Source organism: Panthera onca, chromosome B1 (assembly GCF_046562875.1).
Source record: "Panthera onca isolate mPanOnc1 chromosome B1, mPanOnc1 haplotype 2, whole genome shotgun sequence".
NCBI lineage: Eukaryota > Metazoa > Chordata > Mammalia > Carnivora > Felidae > Panthera > Panthera onca.
In genome coordinates, this window is record NC_138342.1 from 155,100,991 (window position 1) to 155,127,156 (window position 26,166).

The following is a 26,166-nucleotide window of genomic DNA, read 5'->3' on the forward strand; positions in this document are numbered from 1 at the left end:
TTATTTCTTGTGCATGTTATATACAAGTGTCTGTCTTGTAATAGTACTGAGTGTTTATACCATGAACATGTGTGTGCATGCAGATATGTATACTGCGGGAGGAGGAAAAAAACACAAAAGGATAATGATGAAGGCAAGGGCAGGACAACCCCATTTGAATGCTTCAGCAGAACTGTATTACCAAGAGGGCTGTTTCTCCTGGCCAGACCTATCTCCTTAAGGCCAAGTTAATTGAAGAGAAGCTAATTTAAATAATTTCTAGCTGTTAGGCACCAGGAAAAAGAGAATAGCCAGTGCAGGGCCTTAGGGAGGCCCAAGAGAAGTTACTTTGCCCTAATTCAGAAATTGTACCTAGCTTGTTTCCTATACAAACTGGAAAGTTCTCAGCTTACAGCAGGAATTTTTCACCTGGGGTAAGCAAAATGTTATATTCATGTGCATTTTTCTACAGAAAGGATTCCTAGCTGTTATCATATTCTCAAATATCTTTATGGCCCTCAAAAAAAAGATTAAAAATAACAACTGGTTTAAAGAGAAAAAAGGTCAGACATAAATAAGAACAATACAAAAAGAAATATGTAATTTTTAACTGGGCGGATCTAGGCTCCGAGACCATGCTTTGTATCTATAATTTGCCCACTCACATACTTTTATAGCTGCCAATTAATAATACTGTAATGAAATAATTTCCTATACCTTTTGCAATTTGGCTAAACATGTGTGACTCAGATAATTAGCTGTTAGAGGTAGGGAAGAATGTGAGTGCTGATCTGGGTCCTCTTTATATCAGTGGTATGGTGGCAGTAGGCTACTGCCAAGAAGGAATTGTGTAATGATGACCTTGTGGTTTTAAAATATTGGCTTTCTCTTCAGCTGTAACTCAACCCTAAGAGAGAATATTACCTGTCGAGTGAAAACCTCAAAGATTTCAGATCTAGCATTTGGAGGAGCCCCATATCAGCCGAAAAGTAATGTTTTTTTTTTTTTAATTGTCCAAATTGTCCAGCCTTTGCTACCGTAGAGTAATTTTTGGAGCCCATAAATCAGGCACGCAAGCCCTAGCTTCCTCGGTCACTACTGCTTTTTAATATGCAACCCATCTTTAAAGAGCAAGGAAGGCAGAAGCAAACAGAAACACTGAGGATATACATTGAAACTACCATCAGTCTGCTTCAAATGGTTTCCACCTTAAAATATTTTGCTATGGCTCTCTAATGGGTTTCGAGACACTCTGTAAATGACAGGAAGTTCTAAGAAAGGTTGCAAGGAAGCTACCACTTCTTGAGACCACTCATCTGTCAGACACTCTGCTGGACCAGTTTAATCTTCAAAACAGTGGTTGATGGTAGATGCAGATAGATTAAATGCTCACATAGATTGGGGGTCCCTGTGTGGCTCATGCAGTTAAGCATCCAACTCTTAATATCTGCTCAAGTCGTGATCTCATGGTTCATGAGTTCACGCCCCAAGTTGGGCTCTGCACTGACAGTGCAGACTCTGCTTGGGATCCTCTCTCTCCCTCTCTCTGCCCCTACCCTTCTCTCTCTGTCTCTCAAAATAAATAAATAAACATTTTTTATAAAATGCTCAGATAGATTGAATAACTTGTAAAAAGTTATACAGCTAGTAGGTTTTAGAGCCAGGATCAAACTTGTATGAGGTAAAAAGTTTTGTAATTTTTTAATGTAAGCAAATGTAATATTTTCAATGAAGCAAATAAGTGAAAGAGGAAATTTATTGCAAGAATATCAGGTGGCTCACAAAATGGACAAGAAAAGACAGGGGGCTTCTGAGGGGTGAGGCAGTGGGAGCAAATTAACAGAATATCAGTGCTATTGTGAACAACCCTTCAGTTGTTAGGTAAGGATGAACTAGCACCAGTCCAGCTGGCCTAGCTTGGTTTTATGACCCCATCTTGCCTGGGAAAGGGGAAGCCACCTTGATGAACCAACCCAGCAGACTCTAAACAATGAGAAGAATGTAATTCTTCATGGAAATTAAAGGGTTTGTTTTCTTTTTTAATTTTTTTAATGTTTATTTATTTTTGAGAGAGACAGAGCACGAGCAGGGGAGGAGCAGAGAGAGAGGGAGACACAGAATCCGAGATAGGCTCCAGGCTCCAAGCTGTCAGCACAGAGCCCGACATGGGGCTCAAACTCACAAACCGTGAGATCATGACCTGAGCCAAAGCCGGACACTCAACCAACCGAGCCACCCAGGCACCCCTAAAGGGTTTTAATCAAATGAAGGCAGACATATACTGGGCATCTAAAAATAGCACATTTTCCAACCCAAATCTGTCCATCTCTAAAGGCTTGGCTTTGTCCATTACACCATTCTACTTTTTTTTTTTTTAATTTATTTATTTTGAGAGAGAGAGGGAGAGAAAGTACACATAAGCAGGGAGGGGCAGAGAGAGAGAATGAGAGAGAATCCCAAGCAGGCTCCACACTCAGCGCAGAACCTGACGCAGGGCTTGATCCCACAACCCTGGGATCATGACCTGAGCCAAAAGCAAGAGTCGGACACTTAACTGACTGCACCACCTAGGTGCCCGTACACCATTCTACTTCTTAAATATGGTGTCAAGCTAGAACCCTTGTTACTTAGAGATCAGAAGGAGGAGAGGAAGAAAGACACAGGGGCAAAGATGGAGTGCTTTATACTGCACTATGATTTTATAAGTTAAAATACTTCTTTCTGGCAAATGGGGTATATTTTTACCTGGGAATGATTTTAAACAGACCTGATCTGATTTCTAGTTCCAGCAGTTCCTGCTTCTGTAAACTTTGGCAGGGTGTGTAACTTCGGTGAGCCTCATTTTCTTCATGTGTAAAATGGGCTAAAATCTACAACCTTACCAGATTGTTGTGAGCTTTAATTAAGCATGCATGTAAAGTGCCTGACATGTAAAATGATCCCAGTAAATGTTCTTCCCCCCATTTCCCTCTTTCAACATACTAAAAGATGGCATGGTATTAGTATTTTTCATATTCTGAAGATTATATGATTCATTTCTTCTGATAGGTATGGTTTTTCTTATGGAAAGTATTCAGTTATTTCATGATGGCATTTGCACCTCCAAAAAGCATAGATGGCCCCAAAATGCAGACAAAGATGAGTACCTGGACACCCCTAAACCATCAGCTTTTGAATGACCGGGTAAGTAACCAGAGCTATTTTATCAATGAATCCATGCCTTAAGGTGTGTGTGTGGGGGGGGGGGGGGGGGGGGAAGTATAAAAACGTTAGTTATCAAAATATGAACAGGAATTGTTTAGGATTGTGTAATGGGTTAAAATAAAAGAGAGATGTAGGATTTTTTCCAAAAGCTTTTATTGAGCTCTTGCTATATGGGCAAAGCTGGTTGTAGACAGAATCTTTGCCCATGATGACAATGTCTTAGATTTGCTCTTTCCTCTACTGTCGCTGCTCCTCTCTCTCTCTCATCCCAAGTGCCTTTTTTCTCCCATCACTGGTTCTCTGCTAGAATAGCCAGGAATGAGAGAGAAGAGGGTACTCTGTGAGGAGTTCCCCAAAAAGATTTTCTTGCTATAGTTGCAGTTACTGGATAATGGTGGACATTTAACCAAATAAATAAAATGAGTAAATCTCAACTGATGACTCACATTACTAGGCTTCTCCTAAAAAGTTTCTTTCTTACCTGCATTCTGGGGAAGCACGAGTAGAATACACCAAAGGATTGCAGAGATGGGAAGCTGAGTATCATGCTGGGGTGTGAGATTGGCCAGCCTCTGGGGATTTCCATTCCTGCTTCAGTTGGAGGCAGAATTTACCAACAGGCCTGTGAGCTCCTATTATCAATACCTATCCCAAGGACCACACCTCGTTGGCAGTAAAATACAATCAACATCAATAAAACTGACTTCATTATCTTGCTCCTACACACCAGTTCCTCCTCCTGGTAAAAGGCATCACTTTACACCAAGTCACTCGAGCCAGAAATCATCCTTCTCCCTGCCAGCTCTGGGTTGGTTTTCCCCAATTTACAAGCTCATAACTTAGCCTGTTACTGATGGCATAGAAGACATTACTGTTTCATAGTAAAACACAAGATTCTTGGAGAGACAAAGAGCTTCATTACTCACAGTGCAGCAAGCAGCTGTAGCATCATGTTTGCATTGTTTCTTGCCCACCTTGTCCCACAAGAATGCTATAGAAGGCCCAGAAAAATACTACACACCATGGATTTGTAGCACAAACCCTTACTGAGGAACAGTAAACCCACTGCTTTTCTTTCTTTCTTTTTTTTTGATCCAAGTTAGTTAACATATAGTGTAATAATGATTTCAGGAATAGAATTTAGTGATTCATCACTTACATATAATATTCAGTGCTCATCCCAAGTGCCCTCCTTAATGCCCATCACCCATTTAGCCCATCCCCCCACCCAACACCCCACCAGCAACCCTTAGTTTGTTCTCTGTATTTAAGAGTCTCTTATGGGTTGTCTCCCTGTTTTTGTCTTATTTTTGCTTCCCTTCCCTTCTCTTATGTTCATCTGTTTTGTTTCTTACATTCCTTATATGAGTGAAATCATATATTTGTCTTTCTATGACTGACTTATCTCGCTTAGCATAATACACTCTCATTCCATCTATATTGTTGCAAATGGCAAGATTTCATTCTTTTTGATCACCAAGTAATATTCTGTTGTATATGTATATACCACATCTTCTTTATTCATTTATCAGTCAATGGACATTTGGGCTCTTTCCATACTTTGGCTATCATCGATAGCACTGCTATAAACATTGGGGTCATGTGCCCCTTTTAATCAGCATTTTTGTATCCTTTGGATAAATACCTAGTAGTGCAGTTGCTAGGTCAGAGGGTAGTTCTGTTTTTAATTTTTTTTTTTTTAATTTTTTTTCAACGTTTTTTATTTATTTTTGGGACAGAGAGAGACAGAGCATGAACGGGGGAGGGGCAGAGAGAGAGGGAGACACAGAATCGGAAACAGGCTCCAGGCTCCGAGCCATCAGCCTAGAGCCTGATGCTGGGCTCGAACTCACGGACCGCGAGATCGTGACCTGGCTGAAGTCGGACGCTTAACCGACTGCGCCACCCAGGCGCCCCTGTTTTTAATTTTTTGAGGAACCTCTATACTGTTTTCCAGAGTGGCTGTACTAGTTTGGAAGGAATCCATTGCTTTTGTAGTAAGCAGTAAGCAAGTCTGCTCTTGGTCCCAAAAGGAGACAGTACCTCATTACTCAAAGTTGCCTTGCTCCAAACATAACTTGGAGAAATGGCCCAAGGAAAGAGCAATGACTCTCAGTATTCCAACACATTTAGGAGTATGAGAAGGAGGCCCAGGGAGGTATTTCTTCCAGCACCCCCTCATTTCCATATCCAATTCATTTTCAAGTTCTAGGAGACTTCCTTTTCATCCAGGGCTCTCTCCATTATTCATCTATATGCCTCCAGCTTCACCTTGTCAGTTCACACTCTCATCACCCTTTGCCTGATGCAGTGCTGTAACCCCTAACTGGCTTCACTCCCTCTAGTCCTACCAGTCCATCTTCTGCACTGGTCCCAGGATGATTTTTCTAAAATACCAAACTAAAAAAATTAAAATAAACATAAATAAAATTTTAAAGTAAAATACCAAGCTAATCCTATTATGTAAAACTGATAACACACCCTGCTCCAAAGAGTAAATTCCAAACCCCTACACATAGCATTGAGGATCTTTCTTAAGTTGACCTCAGCCAACCTCTCGGTTCCTACCCCTGCCACTGCTTCCTCCCATCCTATGTCCAGGCTAACTAAGTGGCCTCCAGATGAGCCATTGTTGCTCCCTCTAAGCACTAACTCCAATACGATTTTCTCTGGAAAGCCTCCTCCTGCTTGCTTTTCTTTGCTCTCATCACTGTTTACCAACTTTCCCACTCAACTGCAATGTGTTGAGTTGAGATTCTGTCTTTTCTCTCTGTATTTCCAGTGCCTGATAACATTCCTGAAGCACAAAAGATGGAGTCAGAATTCAGCCATCCTCCCTGGGACCTCCTTCAACTGACTCTCTTGCCTTCTAGTTCCTAAATCCCTCCTTTCTTAGTCTGGATTTGACCCTTGCCCTCTAAACCTAACTGATGTGCTAATCACTCTGGCAAAGCAAGAGCTTCAGTCCTGACCCCTCCTGTTCAGTACTTTCCTGTTTCTATTCTTCTGGTGTGAAACCTGAGTGACTTTGGGAGACAGATAAGCAGCCAGCACAGCAATCAGAACAGTGAGAAATAAAAGGGAGAGAGACTGAAAAGGAAAAAGATTTTTAAAAAAGTGAGGAAAGAAGAATGAGACATAGAATAAAAGGAGGGACCAGGAGAAACAAAAGGAAGGCAGAGAATGAGAGAGAGAAATCCAGCCTTCATCTGGCCATGAACACAAGTCTATTGGGAGTATTTTTTATTCAGCTCAACAACTGTTTATTGAGCACCTGTTTGTAAATGTTCTTAACTTTCCAACAGTTTATATAACAGCTTCTCTGCTTTCCCCCCCAAAAGTTCAATGTTTAGATTTGAAATCTGTTTCCACATAGAATTGTGAAGATTTTACACATATGTGAAAAAGTGACTTGAATTGAAATACATATTTGTTGGATGCCTTGATTTTCAGAAATTTTCTTTGAAAAATTGGAAGTCTTGATCGATTTAGCAGCTATGGAGAAAAAAAGTATCTTAGTTGCCTGATTGCCTGTTGCAGGTTGGTTAACTAGAGAAGCAGACTCTGGTATAGCATATAGAGCATCCACTGTGGAAGGCTTTCTGGATCAGCACTAAGGAAGGGAAAGGAGTAGAGGTAGGTGAGGGGGGAAAGGGAGGAGAAGGGAGAGAAGGTCGCAAGTTTGAGGCCTGGCACTGTAGCCACCAGCCTTTATACTTCCATATTGGGGCGCCTAGCTGGCTCAGTCAGTGGAGCATCCTACCCTTGATCTTAGGGTCATGAGTTGGAGTCCCACACTGGGTGTAGAAATCACATACATACACTTCTACACCGACCATTCAGTAGATGCTAGCTGCCCCATGGAAGAGCCTGACCTTGGACAAAGCAGAGCTCTCAACCTCATGGTTAACAGCCAGCAGCACTCCCCAACAGGTGGAATAAACCCAGGGCAGTGCATCACAGCAAGCATTACATTGTCTTATCTTGGTCGTTGAAAAGCTTTTGTCTAGAAATGATAATTTCTAGAGATAATATTTATTTTGTTCTTTAGAGCTCTCATTTTTTACCACAAATTACTTTTCGGTTTAGTTAGATTTTAGTTTGGAGTAAAATTATTTTTTTAAATCTTTGCATGTATACACATATGTATGTATTTATTTAAATGTGCATAGACACACACATAAAATTTGTATATGGGTATACCAAACTATTAATAGTCGTTTCCCCCAAAGAGGTGGATGGCACTGGGGGAGGTGGTCCTGTAAAATGAAAGCTTTCATTTTTTGCTTTACATAGTGCAATAAAATTACAAATCTTAAAACAATTTTAAAATTATGTAAATAAAAATAAAGAACAGTAACTCTGGGAATTGGAAATTCTGGTTTCAGATCACCGATAATTTCCTGCATGACTTGAATAAGTCATTTACTTTCTCTGGGTTTTACCATCATCCTTTATAAAATGAGTATGTTCAAAAAAAATAAAAAATAAAATGAGTATGTTCGACCAGATTACCTTGGAGGTTGCTTCCAGATCTAACATTCTAACTGTGCAAAAGGTATTAAAAAACAGATACCAAGGATACAGCTGGCCAGAAGGTGTCCACACAATAATTTCAAGGAAAGAAATTCTTCTTTTTTTTTTTTTAATGTTTATTTATTTTGAGAGATGGAGAAAGCATGAGCAGGGGAGGGGCAGAGAGAGAAAGGGAGAGAGAGAAACCCAAGCAGGCTCTACACTGTCAGTGCAGAGCCCAGCACCGGGCTTGATCCCACAAACTGTGAGTTCATGACCTGAGCCAAAACCAAAAATCAGACACTTAATCCACTGAGCCATCCAGGTGCCCCTCTACACTTCTAAAACAGGGCATTTGTCATTAATGACCACTGTAATTTTGAGGTCCTGTTTTCTGTTTTTGTTTTAATTTTGTCTTTCTTCAATTCTGTAGTAATAGGTAAAAGACATAACTATTTCAGACTGAAACAGGATCATAGACTTTTTTTTAAGTTTTTATTTAAATTCCGGTTAGTTAACATACAGTGTAATATTAGTTTCAGAGGTACAATATAGTGATTCAACACTTCCATACAACACTTGGTGCTCATTGGGTCACGGGATTTTAACTTCACAGCAGACTTTAAGCAGAGAGATTGAATTCAAATTTGGGTGTCTAAAAAATAGCATGATCAGCATAGGCAAATGTAACAGATTTCAAATTAATTTAGGCATTATGATTTTTAAAGGAAGAATGTTTTAAACATACACATTTCTTTGCCATCTAGTGTTTTTTTTAATTTTCTTTTTTTTTTTTTTAAGTTCATTTAATTTATTTTTGAGAGAGAGAGAGCAAGCCAGGGGAGGGGCAGAGATAGAGAGGAGAGAGAGAATGCCAAACAGGTTCTGCACTGTCTGTGCAGAGCCCAATACGAGGCAAAGCTGAAACCAAGAGTCAGTTGCTTAACAGACTGAGCTACCCAGGCACTCCACCATCTAGCGTTTTAGTTGAAAGTAACCAACATTTCTTTTCAAGTACGGTTTACAAATGTAGTACAGTACATGTTAAAAGGGTGTTCTGAGAAAAACACCTAGTTGCCATCAATCAGTCATAATTTAGGAGCCCCTAAATGTCTTACTCCTACACTGTAATGATGTCACATGGTGAAATATGTAACTTCAGTGTCAACAGACTAAAATACAACCGTAGGATTTTGACTTAACAGCAGGCTCTGAGTAAACTGTGATATAAACAGACTGCAGTGTTCTGCGAGGAAAGAAGATCCATTTTAATATTTCTATTTTGAGTCAATACTTTGTTTTCCAGCTCTTTAAGACGATGAACCTGATTGCAAATCTTGGGAATGAAGACTTGCTCCAAACCAGAGAGTATAAGATTCTGAGTCTGACTGAGGACCTGACAAATAGCATGTCCCAAATTATATTTCTTGCAAGGGTAGAACAAGAACCATATCTGAGCTTGTCTAGTGGTTTTCCTCTCCCCACTCATTCCCATCCGTTTCTACTTGGGTCTAGATGCCTTTGGTAAGAACTGGATTTGCTTGGACCCGCTTAGACTTGGTCATTGGCTCTCTAAGGACTATTGTTTTAGCCTGAGTGACACTCCCCACCTCCCACCCCATTCCTTTCCTCCTACCTTCTTGCTGACTCTTCTCTCCCCTTCAAGTCAGTGCCCCTTTGTTTCCAAATGCCCCGTATTGTCATTGGGCACCATGATGGTCATCTCATCCTCCTTTTGAAAGGAGGTTGTGGTCTTGGAATCTAACCTTTTCTTATTCCCACTGTAAGGCCCAAGTATGGGCAGCAGTTCATTGTGAAAATAGGGCTGGGAGTCAGGACAGGGGAGACCAAGGTTTAGTGAGGAACCCAGTACAGAGTTGAGCTGAACAGACAGACTGGAACCAGTGATTCTTAAAAAATTATAAATGTAATCCTTCAGGCCTCTGCTTGTCCTCTCTAACATAAGGAAATGAAAAGCTCTTAGGGATTCCTTTTAGCTTTAAAATTCTATGACTTTTGAAGCTTTTTTATTGTTGTTCAATCAGCAGATGCTCGTTGAGGGCCTGCCATGCAACCCATACAGATTATAGAGAAATCTGTAATCCACATGGGAACATAAAATGACTGGAAGCAACTAGAGAGCCATAGCAAACCCTATAAACCCCAAGTGGAGTGTGGGCTATAAGTGGAATATGAGTTGAGAGGAGCCAGATCCCTAGATATCAGAGAAGTGCTGGTGCTGGTGACTTGGATTGGGCGAGAGATGATTGACAGGCTTTGGTTAGATAGAGGGCGAGAGTCCAGGAAATATTTGAATCCAGATTTTTAAATCTTCTGTATTCTATAGGTTCTCTTCTGTTTTCATCTAGAAATCCTGAGTTTATCTGTTGCCATTATTTGAGAGTCCTAATAGCCCAGGTGACAGTTAACAGGGGGAAGGGGAGAAGGGCATTCTTTTTCTTCTTCTTTAATGTGTGAAAAGTGTTTACCTGTGATGTGTGAGATCTTCTGGCCAGGAGCAAAACCGATGTTTCACAGGCCATGAGGTTTCTGTTGGACCAATTATTTCAATTCTTATTTTCCTATGCCCTTTGAAACTAGAGTTTGAGAGTCTAAAAAAGGAAGGAAAGCATTATCTGTTAGAACATAAAACCAGCTCCTCACCCTCCTCCACAAAAAGGGAAGAAATAGGCCTTAGATTCTCTCCAAGGGGGAACATTCTTACAGGGCTGGAAAATCTAGGCAGTGCTAAGAGGAAGGGAGAAACATCAATCCCAATTTTGAAAGCTGCCAGTGGGGGTGTGTGTAGGAGTGAGAGAGACATTCATGTCTGCTCATGACTCTCCCTTGCTTCCTGTCTCCATAACTCCCTCCTCTGCCACACATTCTCACATCAGTCTCCTTCCCTCATTCATTCTAATGCACACATGACTCCTGAAACCAATACTACACTGTATGTTAACTCATTTGAATTTAAATAAATTGATTAAATTAAAAAAACAATACACACATGACTGATGCTCAGAAAAACACCTCTGCGCTAACATATAAATCCATCCACATTGCACTGATACATCCATAAGGATATTCATTATCCAGCAAACACAAGTATCTGAGTATCTGTAATATGCTTTGCACTCTATACTGGAAATGTAAAAAATGGATCAGACGTGGTTTCTGTCCTAAATAGTCTATAATAACAAACCTATACAGATAAACACTGACTTGTATGTCCAGAGGTGTACATAAACACATTTCTAAGCCCACAGACATTTCAGTGCAGGTACACCCACTGAGGGGTGTACATACCAAGATATAAAAACAGAGCTGTTCGTTCATAAATTTCACAGGTTCTCGTACGGTTGGTATTTGGGGGAGGATCTCTATTTTCCTGTTTTTCCTTTATCAGGTCTTTCATCTCTTTTCAAATTCTAAAATTGATTTCACTTTACAATTCCATTCTTTTCTTATTTCTTGCCTTTAAAAAAAAGGATTACTTTTTCTTTAAGATGAATTATTCCCCATGGATAAACTGAAAAAAATGATACCTTCCCCAAGTTAAAAATAAGTAAAGTACCCTCTCAGGAATGAAATCTGTCTTTTTATACTCAGTTGGTACAGTCAAAAGACTGTCAATTTTTATTTATTGATACTTTAATGATGTCTTTCTTACAATGGGTATTTTGAACCATGAAATATAAAACCATTCCATTCTTTTTTATTTATTGCAGGTATTTGAAGAAAGAAGAGCTCTGCTTGGAAAATGGGTAACCATTCAAAATATAGTTACTTCAATATTATGTTATGTCACATTATCATAGAGCCCAAAGAATTCAGTTTGAACATAAACATAACTGAACACTTATTGCCTGAGAAATTTAACTGGTACCATCTGTGTGAATCGGTTAGGGTTCTACACTCATGAAGTAGGGTTCCATCTCTCACAAAACAGCGTTCAGAAAGGTGAGTTCGGATATGAGATGACCACTTAGTAACCAGCACGGTTCATCCATTGAGCTGCTTAGCATCCATCTACACCCTTCTGCCTCTATTTAAATTTCCAAAGGAAAGCTGTAACAACTTTATGCTTTTATTTAACAAGGTACCACTATTCGTTACACAACTGAAAACTTTCTCACTCTTTCCTCAAGGGAGACACAGAGTCCCCGTGGTCATTGTCCTTCCCTGGGTCATGATCAAACTCTAAGCAGTGTTTACTACTCATCAGATTCCTCTCTGAGCCCCACCTGTCTCTACCACCCAAGAGAACTGAAAGCATACAGTCATGCCAAAATGTGTACATGAATGTTAATAGCAGTATTATTCCTAATAGTCAGAGTGTAAATACCCAAATATCCATCAACTGATGAATAGATAAACAAAATGTGGTCTATTCTTTTTTTTTTTAACTTTTTTAAAATGTTTATTTTTGAGAGAGAGAGACAGAGCATGAGTGGGGAGAGGAGCAGGGAGAAAGGGAGACATAGAATCCTAAGTAGGCTCCAGGCTCTGAGCTGTCAGCACAGAGTCCAATGTGGGACTCAAACCCACAAACTGTGAGATCATGACCTGAGCCAAAGTCATATGCTTAACTGACTGAGCCACCCAGGTGCCCCAAAATGTGATCTATTCTATGGTAGACTATTATTCAGCCTTAAAAGGGAAGGAAATCCTGATACCTGCTACCACATGGATGAACTTTGAAGGCAATATGCTAAGTGAAAGAAGCCAGACACAAAAGGACAACTATTGTATTGATTCCACTTATATAAGGTACCTAGAGTAGTCAAATTCATAGAGACAGCAAGTAGAATAGAGATTACCAAGGGATGAGGACTTATTATTTAACAAGTACAGAGTTTCAGTTTGGAAAGATGAAAAAGTTCTGCAGATGGATGGTGGTGATGGTACATTACAACAGTGTAAATGTACTTAATGCCACAGAACAGTACACTTAAGAGTGGTTAAAATGGTAAATTTTATGTTACATTTATTTTGCTAAAATTTTTTAAAGGTAAGAAAATTTTTAAATTTTTTGAAAGGTAGGAGAAAGGAATAAAGTAATGATACATGCTACAACATGGATGAACCTTAAAAATAATATGCTAAGTAAGGGGCACCTGGGTGGCTCAGTTGGTTAAGCATCCAACTGTGGCTCACGTCATGATCCCATAGTTTGTGAGTTCGAGCCCCATATCAGGCTCTGTGCTGACAGCTCAGACCCTGGAGCCTGCTTTGGATTCTGTGTCTTCCTCTCTGTCTCTGCCCCACCTCCCCCCTCAAAAATAAATAAACATTGAAAAAAATTTTTAAAAATAATAATATGCTAAGTGAAAAAAAAACAGACATAGAGGCCGCATACTGTATGATCCCATTTATATGAAATGTCCAGAATAGGCAAATCCATAGAGACACAAAATAGATTAGTGGTTTCCAAGAGCTGGGGGAATGACTCTAATGGGTACAGGCTTTCTTTGGGGAGATAATGAAGATGTTCTGGGGGCGCCTGGGTGGCTCAGTTGGTTGGGCATCCAACTCTTGATTTCAACTCAAGTGGTGATCTCATGGGTTTGTGAGATTGAGCCCCACATGGGACTCTGCCACTGATAGCAGAGCCTGCTTAGGATCCTCTCTTTCCCTCTCTCTCTGCCCCTCCTCTGCATGTGCTCACTCTTTCTCTCTCTCTCAAAATTAATAAATACACATTAAGAAGAAAAGAGGGGCATTCACTTTCAAATATCCCCTCTCTATAAGGAGAGCTTTTCTACTATTCTTCTTTTCTAATCTTATACTCTGTTAAACTTTTGCCTGCTGCTCAAAAAAAAAAAAAAAGTGTTCTGGAAATAGATAGTAGTGTTGACTACACAACCTTCTGAATACACTAAAAGCCACTGACTTGTAAACTTAAAATGCCGAATTTTATGGCATGGGAATTATATCTCAGTTTAGAAAATAAATTAGGATTACTTAAAAAAAAAAAACTATCCGGGGCACCTGGGTGGCTTAGTAGGTTAAGCGTCCGACTTTGGCTCAGGTCATGATCTCACGGTTCGTGGGTTCGAGCCCCGCATCGGGCTCTGTGCTGACAGCTCAGAGCCTGGAGCCTGTTTCAGATTCTGTGTCTCCCTGACCCTCCCCTGTTCATGCTTTCTCTCTCTCTGTCTCAAAAATAAATAAATGTTAAAAAAAAAGAAACTATCCTTAGATTTCTCTAACTCTTGTTACATGTAATATACTTGAAATACCCCATTTTTAAGCATACCGCTAACACTTTTTCCGTAAGAGAGCATCTCTGACTGGAATGTAACTGGACAGGACGCCCTTTCCTATGAATTACTGAAACTCATTTTCCTAAGGAAAATAGAAAGTTTTAGCCTGCTATAACAGCCTAAAGTTCTTAGGAAAGTTCGGGCTGCTATAACAAATTACATAGATTGGGTAGCATATAAACAGCAGAAGCTTATTTCTCATAGTTCTAGAGGCTGGGAAGTCCAAGATCAAGGCATGGGCAGATTGAAGTCTGGGAAGATCCCACTTTTTGATTCATAGATGGCCTTCTTTTCACTGTAGCGTCACATGGCAGGAGTGGGGAGAGAACTCTCTGGGATCTCCTTTTTAAGGACACTAACTCATTCATGAAGGCTTTATCCTCATGACCTAATCACCTCCCATAGGCCCCACCTCCTAGTACCATCACCTTGTAGGTTAGGTTTCAACCTATGAATTTTGGAGAGCTACAAACATTCAGTCCATTGCACTAAGACTAACATAAATACTATGTCTTAATGTTCTTATTTGTTTTAGTTGGTCACCAATTCTTTTTTGTGTTGGTCTACAAGCTCCTGTCTAGGATATTTATTAGCCTAAGTACATTTTTAAAACTTGTATACATAGTATATCTGGAAGGATACACAAGAAAAGAGGCAACATTGGTTTCCCCTAGGGAGAAGGATGAGTCTGGGACAAGGTGGAAGGGACTCCTTTAGCTGAATAGCCTTTTGTACCTTTTGATATTTTTAATCATATGAATGTATTACCTATTCAAAATAATAAAATTTTATAAATATGCTAAAAATTAAGAAATTAAAAACACCAAAATTTTAAACCTAGCAGAGTTTTTCTCATATCCTATTTACATTTTATTTATTTTTTTTTTTTCAACGTTTTTTTTTTTTTTTTATTTATTTTTGGGACAGAGAGAGACAGAGCATGAACGGGGGAGGGGCAGAGAGAGAGAGGAAGACACAGAATTGGAAACAGGCTCCAGGCTCCGAGCCATCAGCCCAGAGCCTGACGCGGGGCTCGAACTCACGGACCGCGAGATCGTGACCTGGCTGAAGTCGGACGCTTAACCGACTGCGCCACCCAGGCGCCCCTATCCTATTTACATTTTAAACATTTTATTTTTTTTTAAATTTTTTTTTTTTGATGTTTATTTATTTTTGAGACATAGACAGAGTATGAACGGGGGAGGGTCAGAGAGAGAGGGAGACACAGAATCTGAAACAGGCTCCAAGCTGTCAGCACAGAGCCCAATGCGGGGCTCAAACCCACGGACTGTGAGATCATGACCTGAGCCGAAGCCAGTCGCCCAACCGACTGAGCCACCCAGGCGCCCCTCCTATTTACATTTTAAAACTAACTTCATACTTGTCACCAACAACTTAAAAAAAGGCTTACTTAGAATAACTGTTTTTACACTATCATTCCAGTGGAAATCCCTGAATTAATATAACCGAGGCCAGTTCAGCCAGTATTTGGTGTGACCAGCTTTTGAATGGTTGGTGGGATTGCTGGTTGTTAAGTATTTTTAATATCACCCTGTATAAAATTCAAGGTCTTTAAACCTTTAAAAATATTTTGTTTATTCTTTTACCATAGCTAATAGAAATATATTTGCAAAGATCACTAATTATCTCTCTTCTCCAATAGACTAGTTTATATAGGGAAGGCATAGTTCTGTATCTTGCTCTTTGTACACTTCTTGACACACCCAGACATTTAATAAATACTTTCTAAATGAATAAGTGATAATTACTGGTTTTTCTCTTTTGTCCAACATCAAATTTATACCCCGAATTTACTATGTCATGTGGTAGTCTATATACCTCCACAAAAGCCACATGAATTGAGTTTGAGGAGATTATTTCCAATTTGCCCTATTAATTTTCTATCTCCATTTTAGATTTTTTTTGTTTATGTTTCAGGAAAACCATGAGACTGATAACATAAGAAATGCAGTGCCAGGGTGCCTGGGCAGCTCAGTCGGTTGAGCGTCTGACTCTTGATTTCAGCTCAGGTCATAATCCCAAGGTTGTGGGATTGAGCCCTGAGTTGGATTCCACACTAAGTAATACTTAGCATTACTTAGGCTTTTCATTATAGGGATCAAATATTGGTTTTAAAGCGCAATCTAGTATTAGAAGTAAAGTCATTTTTAAAAATAATCTGGACTGGGGTGCCTAGGTGGCTCAGTTGGTTAAGCGTCCAACTCCAGCACAAGTCATGGTCATATGGTTCATGCATTTGAGCCACGCATCAGGCTCTTTGCTGACAGCTTGAAGCCTGGAGGCTGCTTCAGATTCTGTGTCTCCCTTTCTCTCTGCCCCTCCCCCACTTCTGCATGTTCTCTCTCTCGTTCTCTTCCCTCCCTTCCTCCTTCTCTCCCCCCCCCGCCCCCTGTCAAAAATAAATAAATAAACATTAGAAAAATTTAAAATAATCTGGTCATTGTGAAGTAAGACATAATATAAAACCTATCCAATAATAGTTCAAAATATATTTGGCCATAGAATGTCATTTTTATTCATACATAAGTGCATAGTCTTATCTGATATTTTGTATAGTAACAAACAAAATAATTAAGAGAAACTGCAAACCTCTTCTACTTTACTGCTCCCTGCTACTACTTAATCCTTTATGTCTTAAATCTTCTCTGCCCTTCAATCCTTGTTAGAAAAGGCAATTGCCTCCCAAGAAAAACAACTCTCCAAAACAAACAGAACTATTTTGGTTGAAAAGAAAGCATCTCAAACTTTTTCTAGGCTTCTGCATTGTTAACAGGAATAGGGGGAAGCCTGGCTGGCTCAGTCAGTAGAGCATGTGACTCTTGATCTCAGGGTTGTAAATTCAAGCCCCATGTTGGGTGTGAAGATTACTTAAAAATAAAATCTAAACAAACAAACAAACAAACAAACAAAAAGAATGTGTTAGAAAGAATTTGAAAAAAGTAGATGGCATCACTTTTAATTTGCTGGCAACAACTGTAATCAGAGCTGAAATTCAAAAGAGAAACAGGAGAAAAAATTTTGTAAATTGCATGATAGGTAAAGATTAATATCTAGGATTGTAAAGCATTTCTACAAATCAATAAGAAAAATACAGATATTCCTATGGGATAATGAGCTAATAGAAGAATGAGAAATATACAAAAATATACAAATGGCCAAAAAACTGAAATTAGAGAAATACAAATTAAAACAATGAGATTCCCAGTCCCTCCCTTTGCCTATGTGACAAAAATTAAGGAGATAGATAATATTCGATATAAGTAAGGACTTATTGGAGAGTAGGAGGATATGCTTAAACACAATTGGAGGAACTGTAAAATGGTAAAGACTTTTAAAAGACAATTTGACAGGATCAATTAAAGTTTTAAAGGCAAATGTCCTCTGAACCTGTAATTCCACTTCTGTGTTTCTGTACTAGAGAAATATTCACACAGGGCATGAAAAGGCATGTTTTGGAATATTGCAGTTGGTTTGTTTTTGGGTTTTTTTTTGGTCTTTCTTTCTTTCTTTCTTTCCTTCTTTCTTTCTTTCGTATTGGAAACAACCTAAATGATATTGGTAGTAAATTGAGTATGTAGATCATGGTATAGCTATAATGAATGGATAAATGAGAAAATGAAAATACTATGAATGAATGAGAAAACAATATGCTCCAGGTTCATTACATATCAGGTCATTTATGGCTATATCTTGTTTGTTTGTTATTTTATTTTATTATTTTTAAAAATATTATTTGAGAGAGAAAGACTGAACAGGGGAGAGGGACAGAGGATGAGGGAGAGAGAGAGAGAGAGAGAGAGAGAGAGAGAGAGACCATCTCAAGCAGATTCCATGCTCAGCACAGAGCCCAATGAGGGGCTTGATCCCACAATCCCAGGATCATGAACTGAGCCAAAATCAAGAGTTGGATACTCAACCAACTGAGCCATCCAGGTGCCCCCTGTTTGTTTTTTAAACTGCTTAGCAGTATCCCACAGGATAGGTATACTCTAATTTACTTAAGTGTTTCCTTATTGATAGCTATAAGTGTATGCAAATGCATAGAAATGCACAGCGGTGGGTACCTGGGTGGCTCAGTTGGTTAAGTGTCCGATTTCAGCTGAGGTCATGATCTCATGATTCATGGGTTCCAGCCCCACATCAGCTCTGCACTGACAGCTCAGAACCTGGAGACTGCTTTGGATTCTGTGTCTCCCTCTCTCTCTCTCTCTGCCCCTCCCCTGCTATGCTCACTTATGTGTGCGTGCTCTCTCTCTCTCAAATATAAATAAACTTAAAGTGGAATTGCATGGTGGTTATTTCTGGGGAATGGAATGCGATTAGATGGGGAGGAGCAGTTACAGAGGATTTTCATGTTTAATTGTATATGTACCTGTTTGAAACTTTTTAAAAGTTTATTTATTTATTTTGAGAGAGAGAGGGTGGGTGCACAAGTGGGGGACAGGCAGAGAGAGAGAGAGGGAGAGAAAGAATCCCAAGCAGGTTTTGCCCTGTCCACACAGAGCCCAACATGGGGCTTAATCTCATAAACTGTGAGATCATGACCTAGGCTGAGATCAAGAGTTGGATACTTAACCAACTGAGCCACCCAGGCACCCCATGAAACTCTTGAATAATAATGTATCCATACCTTAATTGTGAAAGTCGGTTTTTGGTAACAGGACTCAGAAACTCAACCAGATTGGGACAAATAACCAATAAGCAAAAAATAACAAGCCTTCTTCATTTTGTCCCCCCACTCACAGTAAACTTTTCTTTGCCAGTCTGTGTGAGGTGAGTGGAAACTGATGGCTGTAGCAACTGTCCTGATGTCCTGCAACTGCATTAAGAATCCTTGGAACAACTACTCCAAACACAGGATTTTCACAATTCTGTTAAGTCCAGAAAGCCCTGTAAAAAGGCATTAAAATAATTATAAAATATAATTGTGATAGAACATAACGTAACATAATTGATTTAATGTAATATAATGTAAACAAAGGAACTAACTGTGAAGGGAGGTACCATCTGTGTGATACAGGATGGGAGAATGGTCCTAGCTACTCCCCAAATTTCACATATTGGATCCCTGGCTACAATGTTATGGGTATTTTTACTTGAAAGGAGATTATCGAATTCCTGGACAATTAACTCTTCCGTGGATTATTTACTTTTTGGATTATTCCTAGCACCTTTTAAATTCCAAAGGGATTTCCCCCAACTGTGAAGCGTTCTTCTGAGTCATCAACCCACCTTCAATTGGTAGGAGTTCAAGGAATGCAAATTCATTTTGTATTAGCCTAAACAAACACAATTAGAAAGGAAAATCCCTCGAGGCAAAAAACACCTATCAACGCCAGATATAAATTACCTTTGACCATTATAATCAGGGAAATAAATGAGAAACCAATGTAATTATCTTTTTAATCTCTAGAGGAAAATGTTTTAATGTTTTCTTTTATAGATTTCTTCAGCACTTTATAATCCTAGTGTTCTTTTACATTCATTTTAAATCACTGTTATTCAAGCTGAGCTCATTCTCTTTTTGTGGGCAGCAATGAAAGTAGATGAGCTAACCTCCGTCATTCTAAATGTAATTCCCATCCTTGCCAATGCACAGACATAATTTTATGCTTTTTAATTTAATTGTTTGCATATATATTCTTTTTACACTGATTTAACCCACATACTCATTATTTTTAACATCACTTTGATATTTTATAATAAGCTGCCATGTATAATGAGTCATAAATCCTATTAAGAATTTTATACATAGATTATTTAATCCTCACAACAACCCTACCATTTAGATATAATTATTCCTAATGTATAAATGAGGAAATTGAGAGGTTGTTAGTGGTGGAGCTGGAATTTAGTGATTTATTTCCAAAGAGTATTGGAAATAATAGAATACTGGAAGTAAGACTTCCAATAGTCTCATTACCAAACCCATCATCAATCTGTAATGCCATCCTCTATTAGGCATTTTTGATTATTTCTGATTTTGTGCAGTGATAATAATAACTCATGAAAATTTTTTTTGTAACCATAATCATCCTGGGTCCCCATGTGGCTCAGTTTCTACAGAACCACAGAGCACTGCCTATAAGTCATTTTAAAAATGAATTCCAATTTTCACTTTGTGTCTCAAAGGAAAATCACAGCAGAACCAGTTTAAAACTCATAGCAGTACTTCTCAGGTCTCCTTTTGTTAAACAACAGAAATTCAGCCGAGTATTAAAAGTTAACAATTTAAAAGTTCAAATTGGCTTTATTGAACAATTTGTGAATCAGGCAGCATCCTATCTAGCAAATAGGAGCTCCATCAAGCTGTAGAAAAGGAAAGGTTTTTAAAGGTAGAGAGGGAGCCTAAAAACAAAATTACTAGCAAAGAATGCATTGTTTTAGGCAAGGTTTTCTTCCTAAGTGGAATGGAAGGGATCCATCAGTAAATTGCCTAGTACTAACCGGGAAATTCCATGTTGACTGGTTAAAGTTATATTCCTGGGGAATTTATGATATGCAATTAGGTTAGGTATTAAATCTTGGTTTGCTGAAGTGGGGCCCTTAACATAGGTGACTCCATTTTGGTACTGTGGTTTTCTAGTTAACACCTTCCTTCATTCCTCAGCTCTCTCGTTCTCTAATTGCTATCTAAGGCAATGAATGACTGTCTGAACCCCCAAACCCCCAACAAGCCAAAATCTTACTGCTTTTCTTTCTCCTCACACTTCCCCTTTGGTTCTTTATTTTATAGATCAATGCAGTTTCTCAGGCATGGTCCTTCCCCTGGCCCCAGTCATTCTGGTCTGGCTTCTCTCTCTTCATTGTAATAATCCATCCCAAAAGGAAAGAAGTCCTGTATTGTGAGAGTTGGAAATATGGATTGTGCAGAAATAGGGATAGGAGAAATCAGGGAACACTCACACACGAATAGATTTTTATTCATTTATTTGTAAGTTGAGGTTTTGGGCTTTTTCTTCCCTGCCATGAGCACACCATAAAGGCCTCTACAGGAGTTGTGTCTTGACAATGTCAGGATTCCAAACTCAATGACAATTCACTACCCATTTAACTTGGCTTCATACACGTCACACAAAACAAAGCATAATACAAAGTCACCCAACAAAGAAGATACAACAGGGGGCAAGAAATTAATGAACCAAATGTGAAGTCAGTCAGTCCCTAAGTGCACAGTTAGGGTGAGGCCGCGGTCCGGTCTAGGTCATCTCTCAGCTCACACTGCTTATTATGTTCAAAAAGTGGGCATCTCTGTTATGTTCAAGATCAATCAGTAGGGGCCTTTGGCAGCATTTGCCTTTCAAATATGATCAGAAGTTGAAGGGTTAGGGTTTGGACAGTTTGCCGTAGAAATCCCCCCTTTTGAAAGGAGTTTAATTGGGGCGCGTGGGTGGCTCAGTTGGTTAAATGTGCGACTTCAGCTCAGGTCATGATCTCACAGTTTGTGAGTTTGAGCCCCGTGTCAGGCTCTGTGCTGACAGCTCAGCTGCTTCAGATTCTGTGTCTCCCTCTGTCTCTGCCCCTGCCCTCCTTGTGCTTTGCATATCTCTCAAAAATAAATAAACATTAAAAAAACTTTTTTTTTGAAAGTTTAATCAGTCTTGGGCCTTTGCAGGCCTCTTCTGGTTCTAGTGATTATCAGCTCTTGGTTCTTCCAGGTTCTTATCAGTTCTTAGCACTTCCAGTCTGTGCCGGTTTGGGTGAAATCTGGTCTTAGCTGCAACACCCTTCGCTGCTTATGTCACTGTTTGACAGGAGTGACTCTATCTTGCTTATTACATTCACCCTCCTGTCCTTGAATTATAGTCTGCAAACTGAGATTCCTGGGTCATTAAATAGATCTATAATAGTGAATAGTTTTTGATTAAGAAGTATTCTTGCCAGGGTGCCTGGGTGGCTCAGTTGGGTAAGCTTTCAACTCTTGATTTCAGTCCAGGTTGTGATTGCATGGTTCATGGGATCAAGCCCCACATCGGGCTTTGTGCTGTTGGTGTGGAGTCTGCTTGGGATTCTCTCTCTCCCTCTTTCTCTGCCCTTCACCTGCTTGCATTCTCTCTCTCAAAATAAATAAGCATTTTTTAACTTTAAAAAAAGAAGTATTCTTGCTAATTAAATATAAATACATATGACTATAATGAAGTTGATTTGTCATGCTTTATATGCCTTTTTAGGTAGTGTATTTTATGATTACAACTAAAGTTCCTTATAAAATTCTCATTACTTTATGATGACTGTAATAAATACCTATACATGATATGCAATAGTATACAGAATACAGGTAGCCCCAAACTTTCCTATTTCTCTTCTCTAATGGGCTAAGGAAAAAAAAGACAGATTTAGACTCTGGTAAACTGACTCATTCAATTGGTAGATGTTCCCATAAGAGCCTTTCTCTGGGTTTTGGCCAGCCCTCAAATTCTTACCTTTCATCAGTCATTGATCTTGGAACTGATTAAGGGTTATCTCTGGGGAAAATTATGAAGTAACCAAAGCTTTTGTTTGGCATGCCTCCAGATTACTCTGGCATCTACTTCCTGTCTCTGGCAGTCTTTTTTCCAGGTCCTCTTATTGACATTTTCTCTCCAATCAATCATTTACACATTACTGGGGCTTTAACCCAATATACTCCCCTTCTCAGGGATATTTGCATATTTTACCTTATCTCCAATTGTGAGTGCAAAGCTTTGTTTCTGATCCTGGAGTTTGGCACTAATGAGCTAATATAGAAACTCTGGTGGGAAAGGGGCTGCCCAGGTGCCTTCTCTTGAAATTGTATCTTTAAGTATATATTTTCTCAGTTTACAAATATGGCCAGCTCCCAACTTACTGATCTTATATAACGGCAAGTTCTGAGGTCGAGTGCACTTCTGTGTATGCACTCAGGTCTTGTACACGCTTGCATGTATAAATGTGAGGAAGACAGGTAAGTGGCAAAACATCAATTTACTAATTAGGGGAAGAAGTACATGCTATTCATTAGTAATAAAATATGAAACTTACTTTCTCTGCCATTCTTCTCTCTTCCTCTAATGAATCTCTGGTATCAGACTGAACCTGGAGGGTTTTTTCTTTCTTTTTTCCAGTTTGACAAATGGACAGACTCTCAACGGAGAAGAATCTTGACAGGCCTGTTAGAACGTTGCTCCCTGGCACAGCAAAAGTTCTGCTGTCGAAAGCTTCAGGAAAAAATTCCAGCAGAAGCTCTGGATTTTACTACCAAGCTTCCAAGGGTGTTATCTTTATACATCTTTTCTTTCCTGGACCCCCGAAGCCTTTGTCGTTGTGCACAGGTAAAGGCAAAGAATTAGTGTCCAACATTTTATAGTTATAGCCTAGAAAACTCTAAAATGAGAAGGAAAAAAAAACACATGCACAAAACCAAGAAATAAGATGAGATGGTCAATATGTTTAGTCTATATAGTTTGAATTAATCCCTATTTTCTTTGTACCTAACTCTGTATTTAGTGCTCAAAAGTAGATAAAAATAATGTAAGACATCATTAGTATCCGCAGAATAGTATCTGCTGGTTGGGGAGACAGATACACATATATGAAATGGTTCATCAGCAGGATAGTCTTACAGTGCATAGCATACAACTAGGATAAAATTCTAAATTGTATGGTACAGCCCATTCATAAACAGAAGAGCTCAAAATAAGGTGCTAATGAGATACGTACCAAAGACTATGAGAGTAAGAGTTCAGAGTGAGTAGACATGCTTCCAGCGGCCTTGGAAAAGGGGCTTCTGTTTTTTTATAAGTAAATCCACCATGTATTAAAGTATACTTCAGTCACTTATGAGATAAACTAGTAGCCATTTTATTAAGTGTTTCCATAGAGGTTTGTAACACTAGAAGTTACTAGTCACCATGCAGTCACATATGTGTAACATGTTAACTTTAGTTTTTAAAGTTAAGAAGATGGATGCAGTAAGAAAGATGAATTAATAAATGGTGTTAGGACAATTGGGCAGCTATCTGAAAAAAGTATTCTAGTAGGATAAAAGATTGGTATGAAATCAAAGGAAATCATAAAATACTCAAAGAAAACATAAGGAAGGAGGGCTTTGTGAGTATTCTATAATACCAGAAGCTTTTAAAGAAAATACACAATTTAGGGGCACCTGAGTGGCTCAGTCACTTAAGCCTCCGACTCTTGATTTTGGCTCAGGTCATGATGTCTCATGAGTTTGAGCCCCTCATTGGGCTCTCCACTAACAGGCTTTCTTGGGAGTCTCTCTCTATCCCCACCCCCCTCAAAATAAATAAATAAATTAAAAAAAAAAGAGTATCATATAGCTATAGGATGAATTACTGTGGGGACATTAGAAAACATGTTTTCAAAACACAAAGATGCTTATAATATGTAAAATGAAGAAACACAATTTAAAATTGTGTATATAGAGTTTCCCAATTTTGTTTCACAATGCCTAGAAAAAAAGAAAAGAACTCTGTCAGGTTGTTAATAAAGGTAATCTCTGATTTTGGGGTTATGGGTATTGTTTTTCTTTTTAAATGATTATTTTATTTTATTTTATTTTATTTTATTTTATTTTATTTATTTATTTATTTTTTTTTGAGAGAGAGAGAGAGAGCGAGCACACAGGGGGAAGGACAGAGAGAGAATCCCAAGCAGGCTTCAGGATGTCAGCGCAGTCTCTTTCTTAGGACTCAATCTCACATGGGATCACCACCTGAGCCAAAATCGAGACACTTAACTGACTGAGCCACCTAGGTGCCCCGGGTATTATTTTTCTTTAAACTTCTTGGAATTTTTCAAATTTTGCACACTGAGACTGTTTCCATTTGAGGGAAATGTTATTTGAAATCACTAATCCTATCATATATGTGTACCATATGTCAATCTTACAAGATCCTGGCATTATGTTTTTTTCCCAGTACTGACTGTGAAGAAAACACAGGCAGTTGTTCTTCAGCTAGATTTAAACAATGTCATTGCAGTAAAATGAGCTTTGAGTTGTTTAAAAAGATGGAGGCAGGAAGGGTCTGATAATTTCGAAAGCTCCTACCCTCCTACCTACTCTTCAATTTGCCTCATTCCTGTCTACCTTAAAAACAAGCAAAAAAAAAACACCAAAGAGCAAAAACAAAACATACAAAAACCTTATCTACCCCCGGGGAGTGGGGGAGGGAGGGAAAAACTTAATACCCAGGTCAAAACAAGATGTAAGGAAAATAAGGGAAAGAGTGAGAATTGAGATATTTTTCTCCTCATCCCATCCCTCCGAAACCCCACCTCTCCACTGAATTCTGAGTTAATGAACCATATGGGGATTAAGGTTGCTGTTGTTTCATTTCTGCATTGAACAAAGTAGATGTGATTTCTGTTCCTGCCTGCAGGGCTCTGTCAGATTCTCTACCCTTTTTCATTCTTCCAGCTCCTGAACCTGTTATTTCTTGTAATTGTGCCCTCCCCTCTCCTGTTTGTCTCCTCTTCAGCCCAGAAAACAATGCTAAACATAATGGAACTCAGTATTTGGTAGATGGAAGGAGGAAGAGAGGGCTAGATAAATGGATGGATGAATACTATAGTGTTCTGCCTTTGTGTGTGTGCTCAAAAATTATTAATGACTTAATCTTGAAAAAGCGACTAATTTCCCAAGATTGAAATTTAGGTTTGAAGGTTAGATGTTGTCTTTGCGACTCTTACAACACGACACAGAACCCCTGGGCTGAACTTTATATATGAACTAGCTTTCAGCAAGACTTGTTCAAAATCTGAAGTAAGTTACTATAAATACTGCTGCACCATAGTAGGGTCATTTCCAACATTTGCTGGATGTGTGAGAATGACCAGAATGCCATGGGAATGGAATGTAGAGAATAAACAGTGTATGCTCTATGGAATCTTAAAGGCTACAACGGGCACACCATAAGATATCAGTAATTGCGTTCTGTTTATAAAATTTCTATTTAGTTAAATCATAAGAACGGGGGGAAAATGGAAGCATACCAAAAATGAGTAAATAATATGCAGACCTGAGTTTCTATAACCCTCCTATAACTTTCATATGAACTTCTAGGAAGTTCCAAAGTCTATTTGAGCCACGGTTGCCTTGTTTGCAACATGAGAGTAGTAATAACACCTACCTCCTTAGGTTGCTGTGGGGATGGTTAATAGGTACTTAATAAATATTAGTTGACTCTGAATCTAAGTG

The 26,166-nt window shown here is 39.0% G+C and overlaps 1 protein-coding gene across 3 annotated transcripts in view; it reads left to right on the top strand.

The window, feature by feature from the left end:
* The window catches only part of FBXO16 (F-box protein 16), a 57,141-nt gene that overhangs the window by 2,125 nt on the left and 28,850 nt on the right, over positions 1–26,166 (top strand). For all 3 annotated transcript variants that reach the window (XM_078445573.2, XM_078445571.2, XM_078445572.2), the window contains exons 2-4: positions 3,028–3,162; positions 11,430–11,465; positions 23,072–23,278. In XM_078445573.2, coding sequence (XP_078301699.1) covers positions 3,064–3,162; positions 11,430–11,465; positions 23,072–23,278 — 342 coding nt within the window. In that variant the 5' untranslated portion in view covers positions 3,028–3,063. The remainder of the gene's footprint in view (positions 1–3,027; positions 3,163–11,429; positions 11,466–23,071; positions 23,279–26,166) is intronic.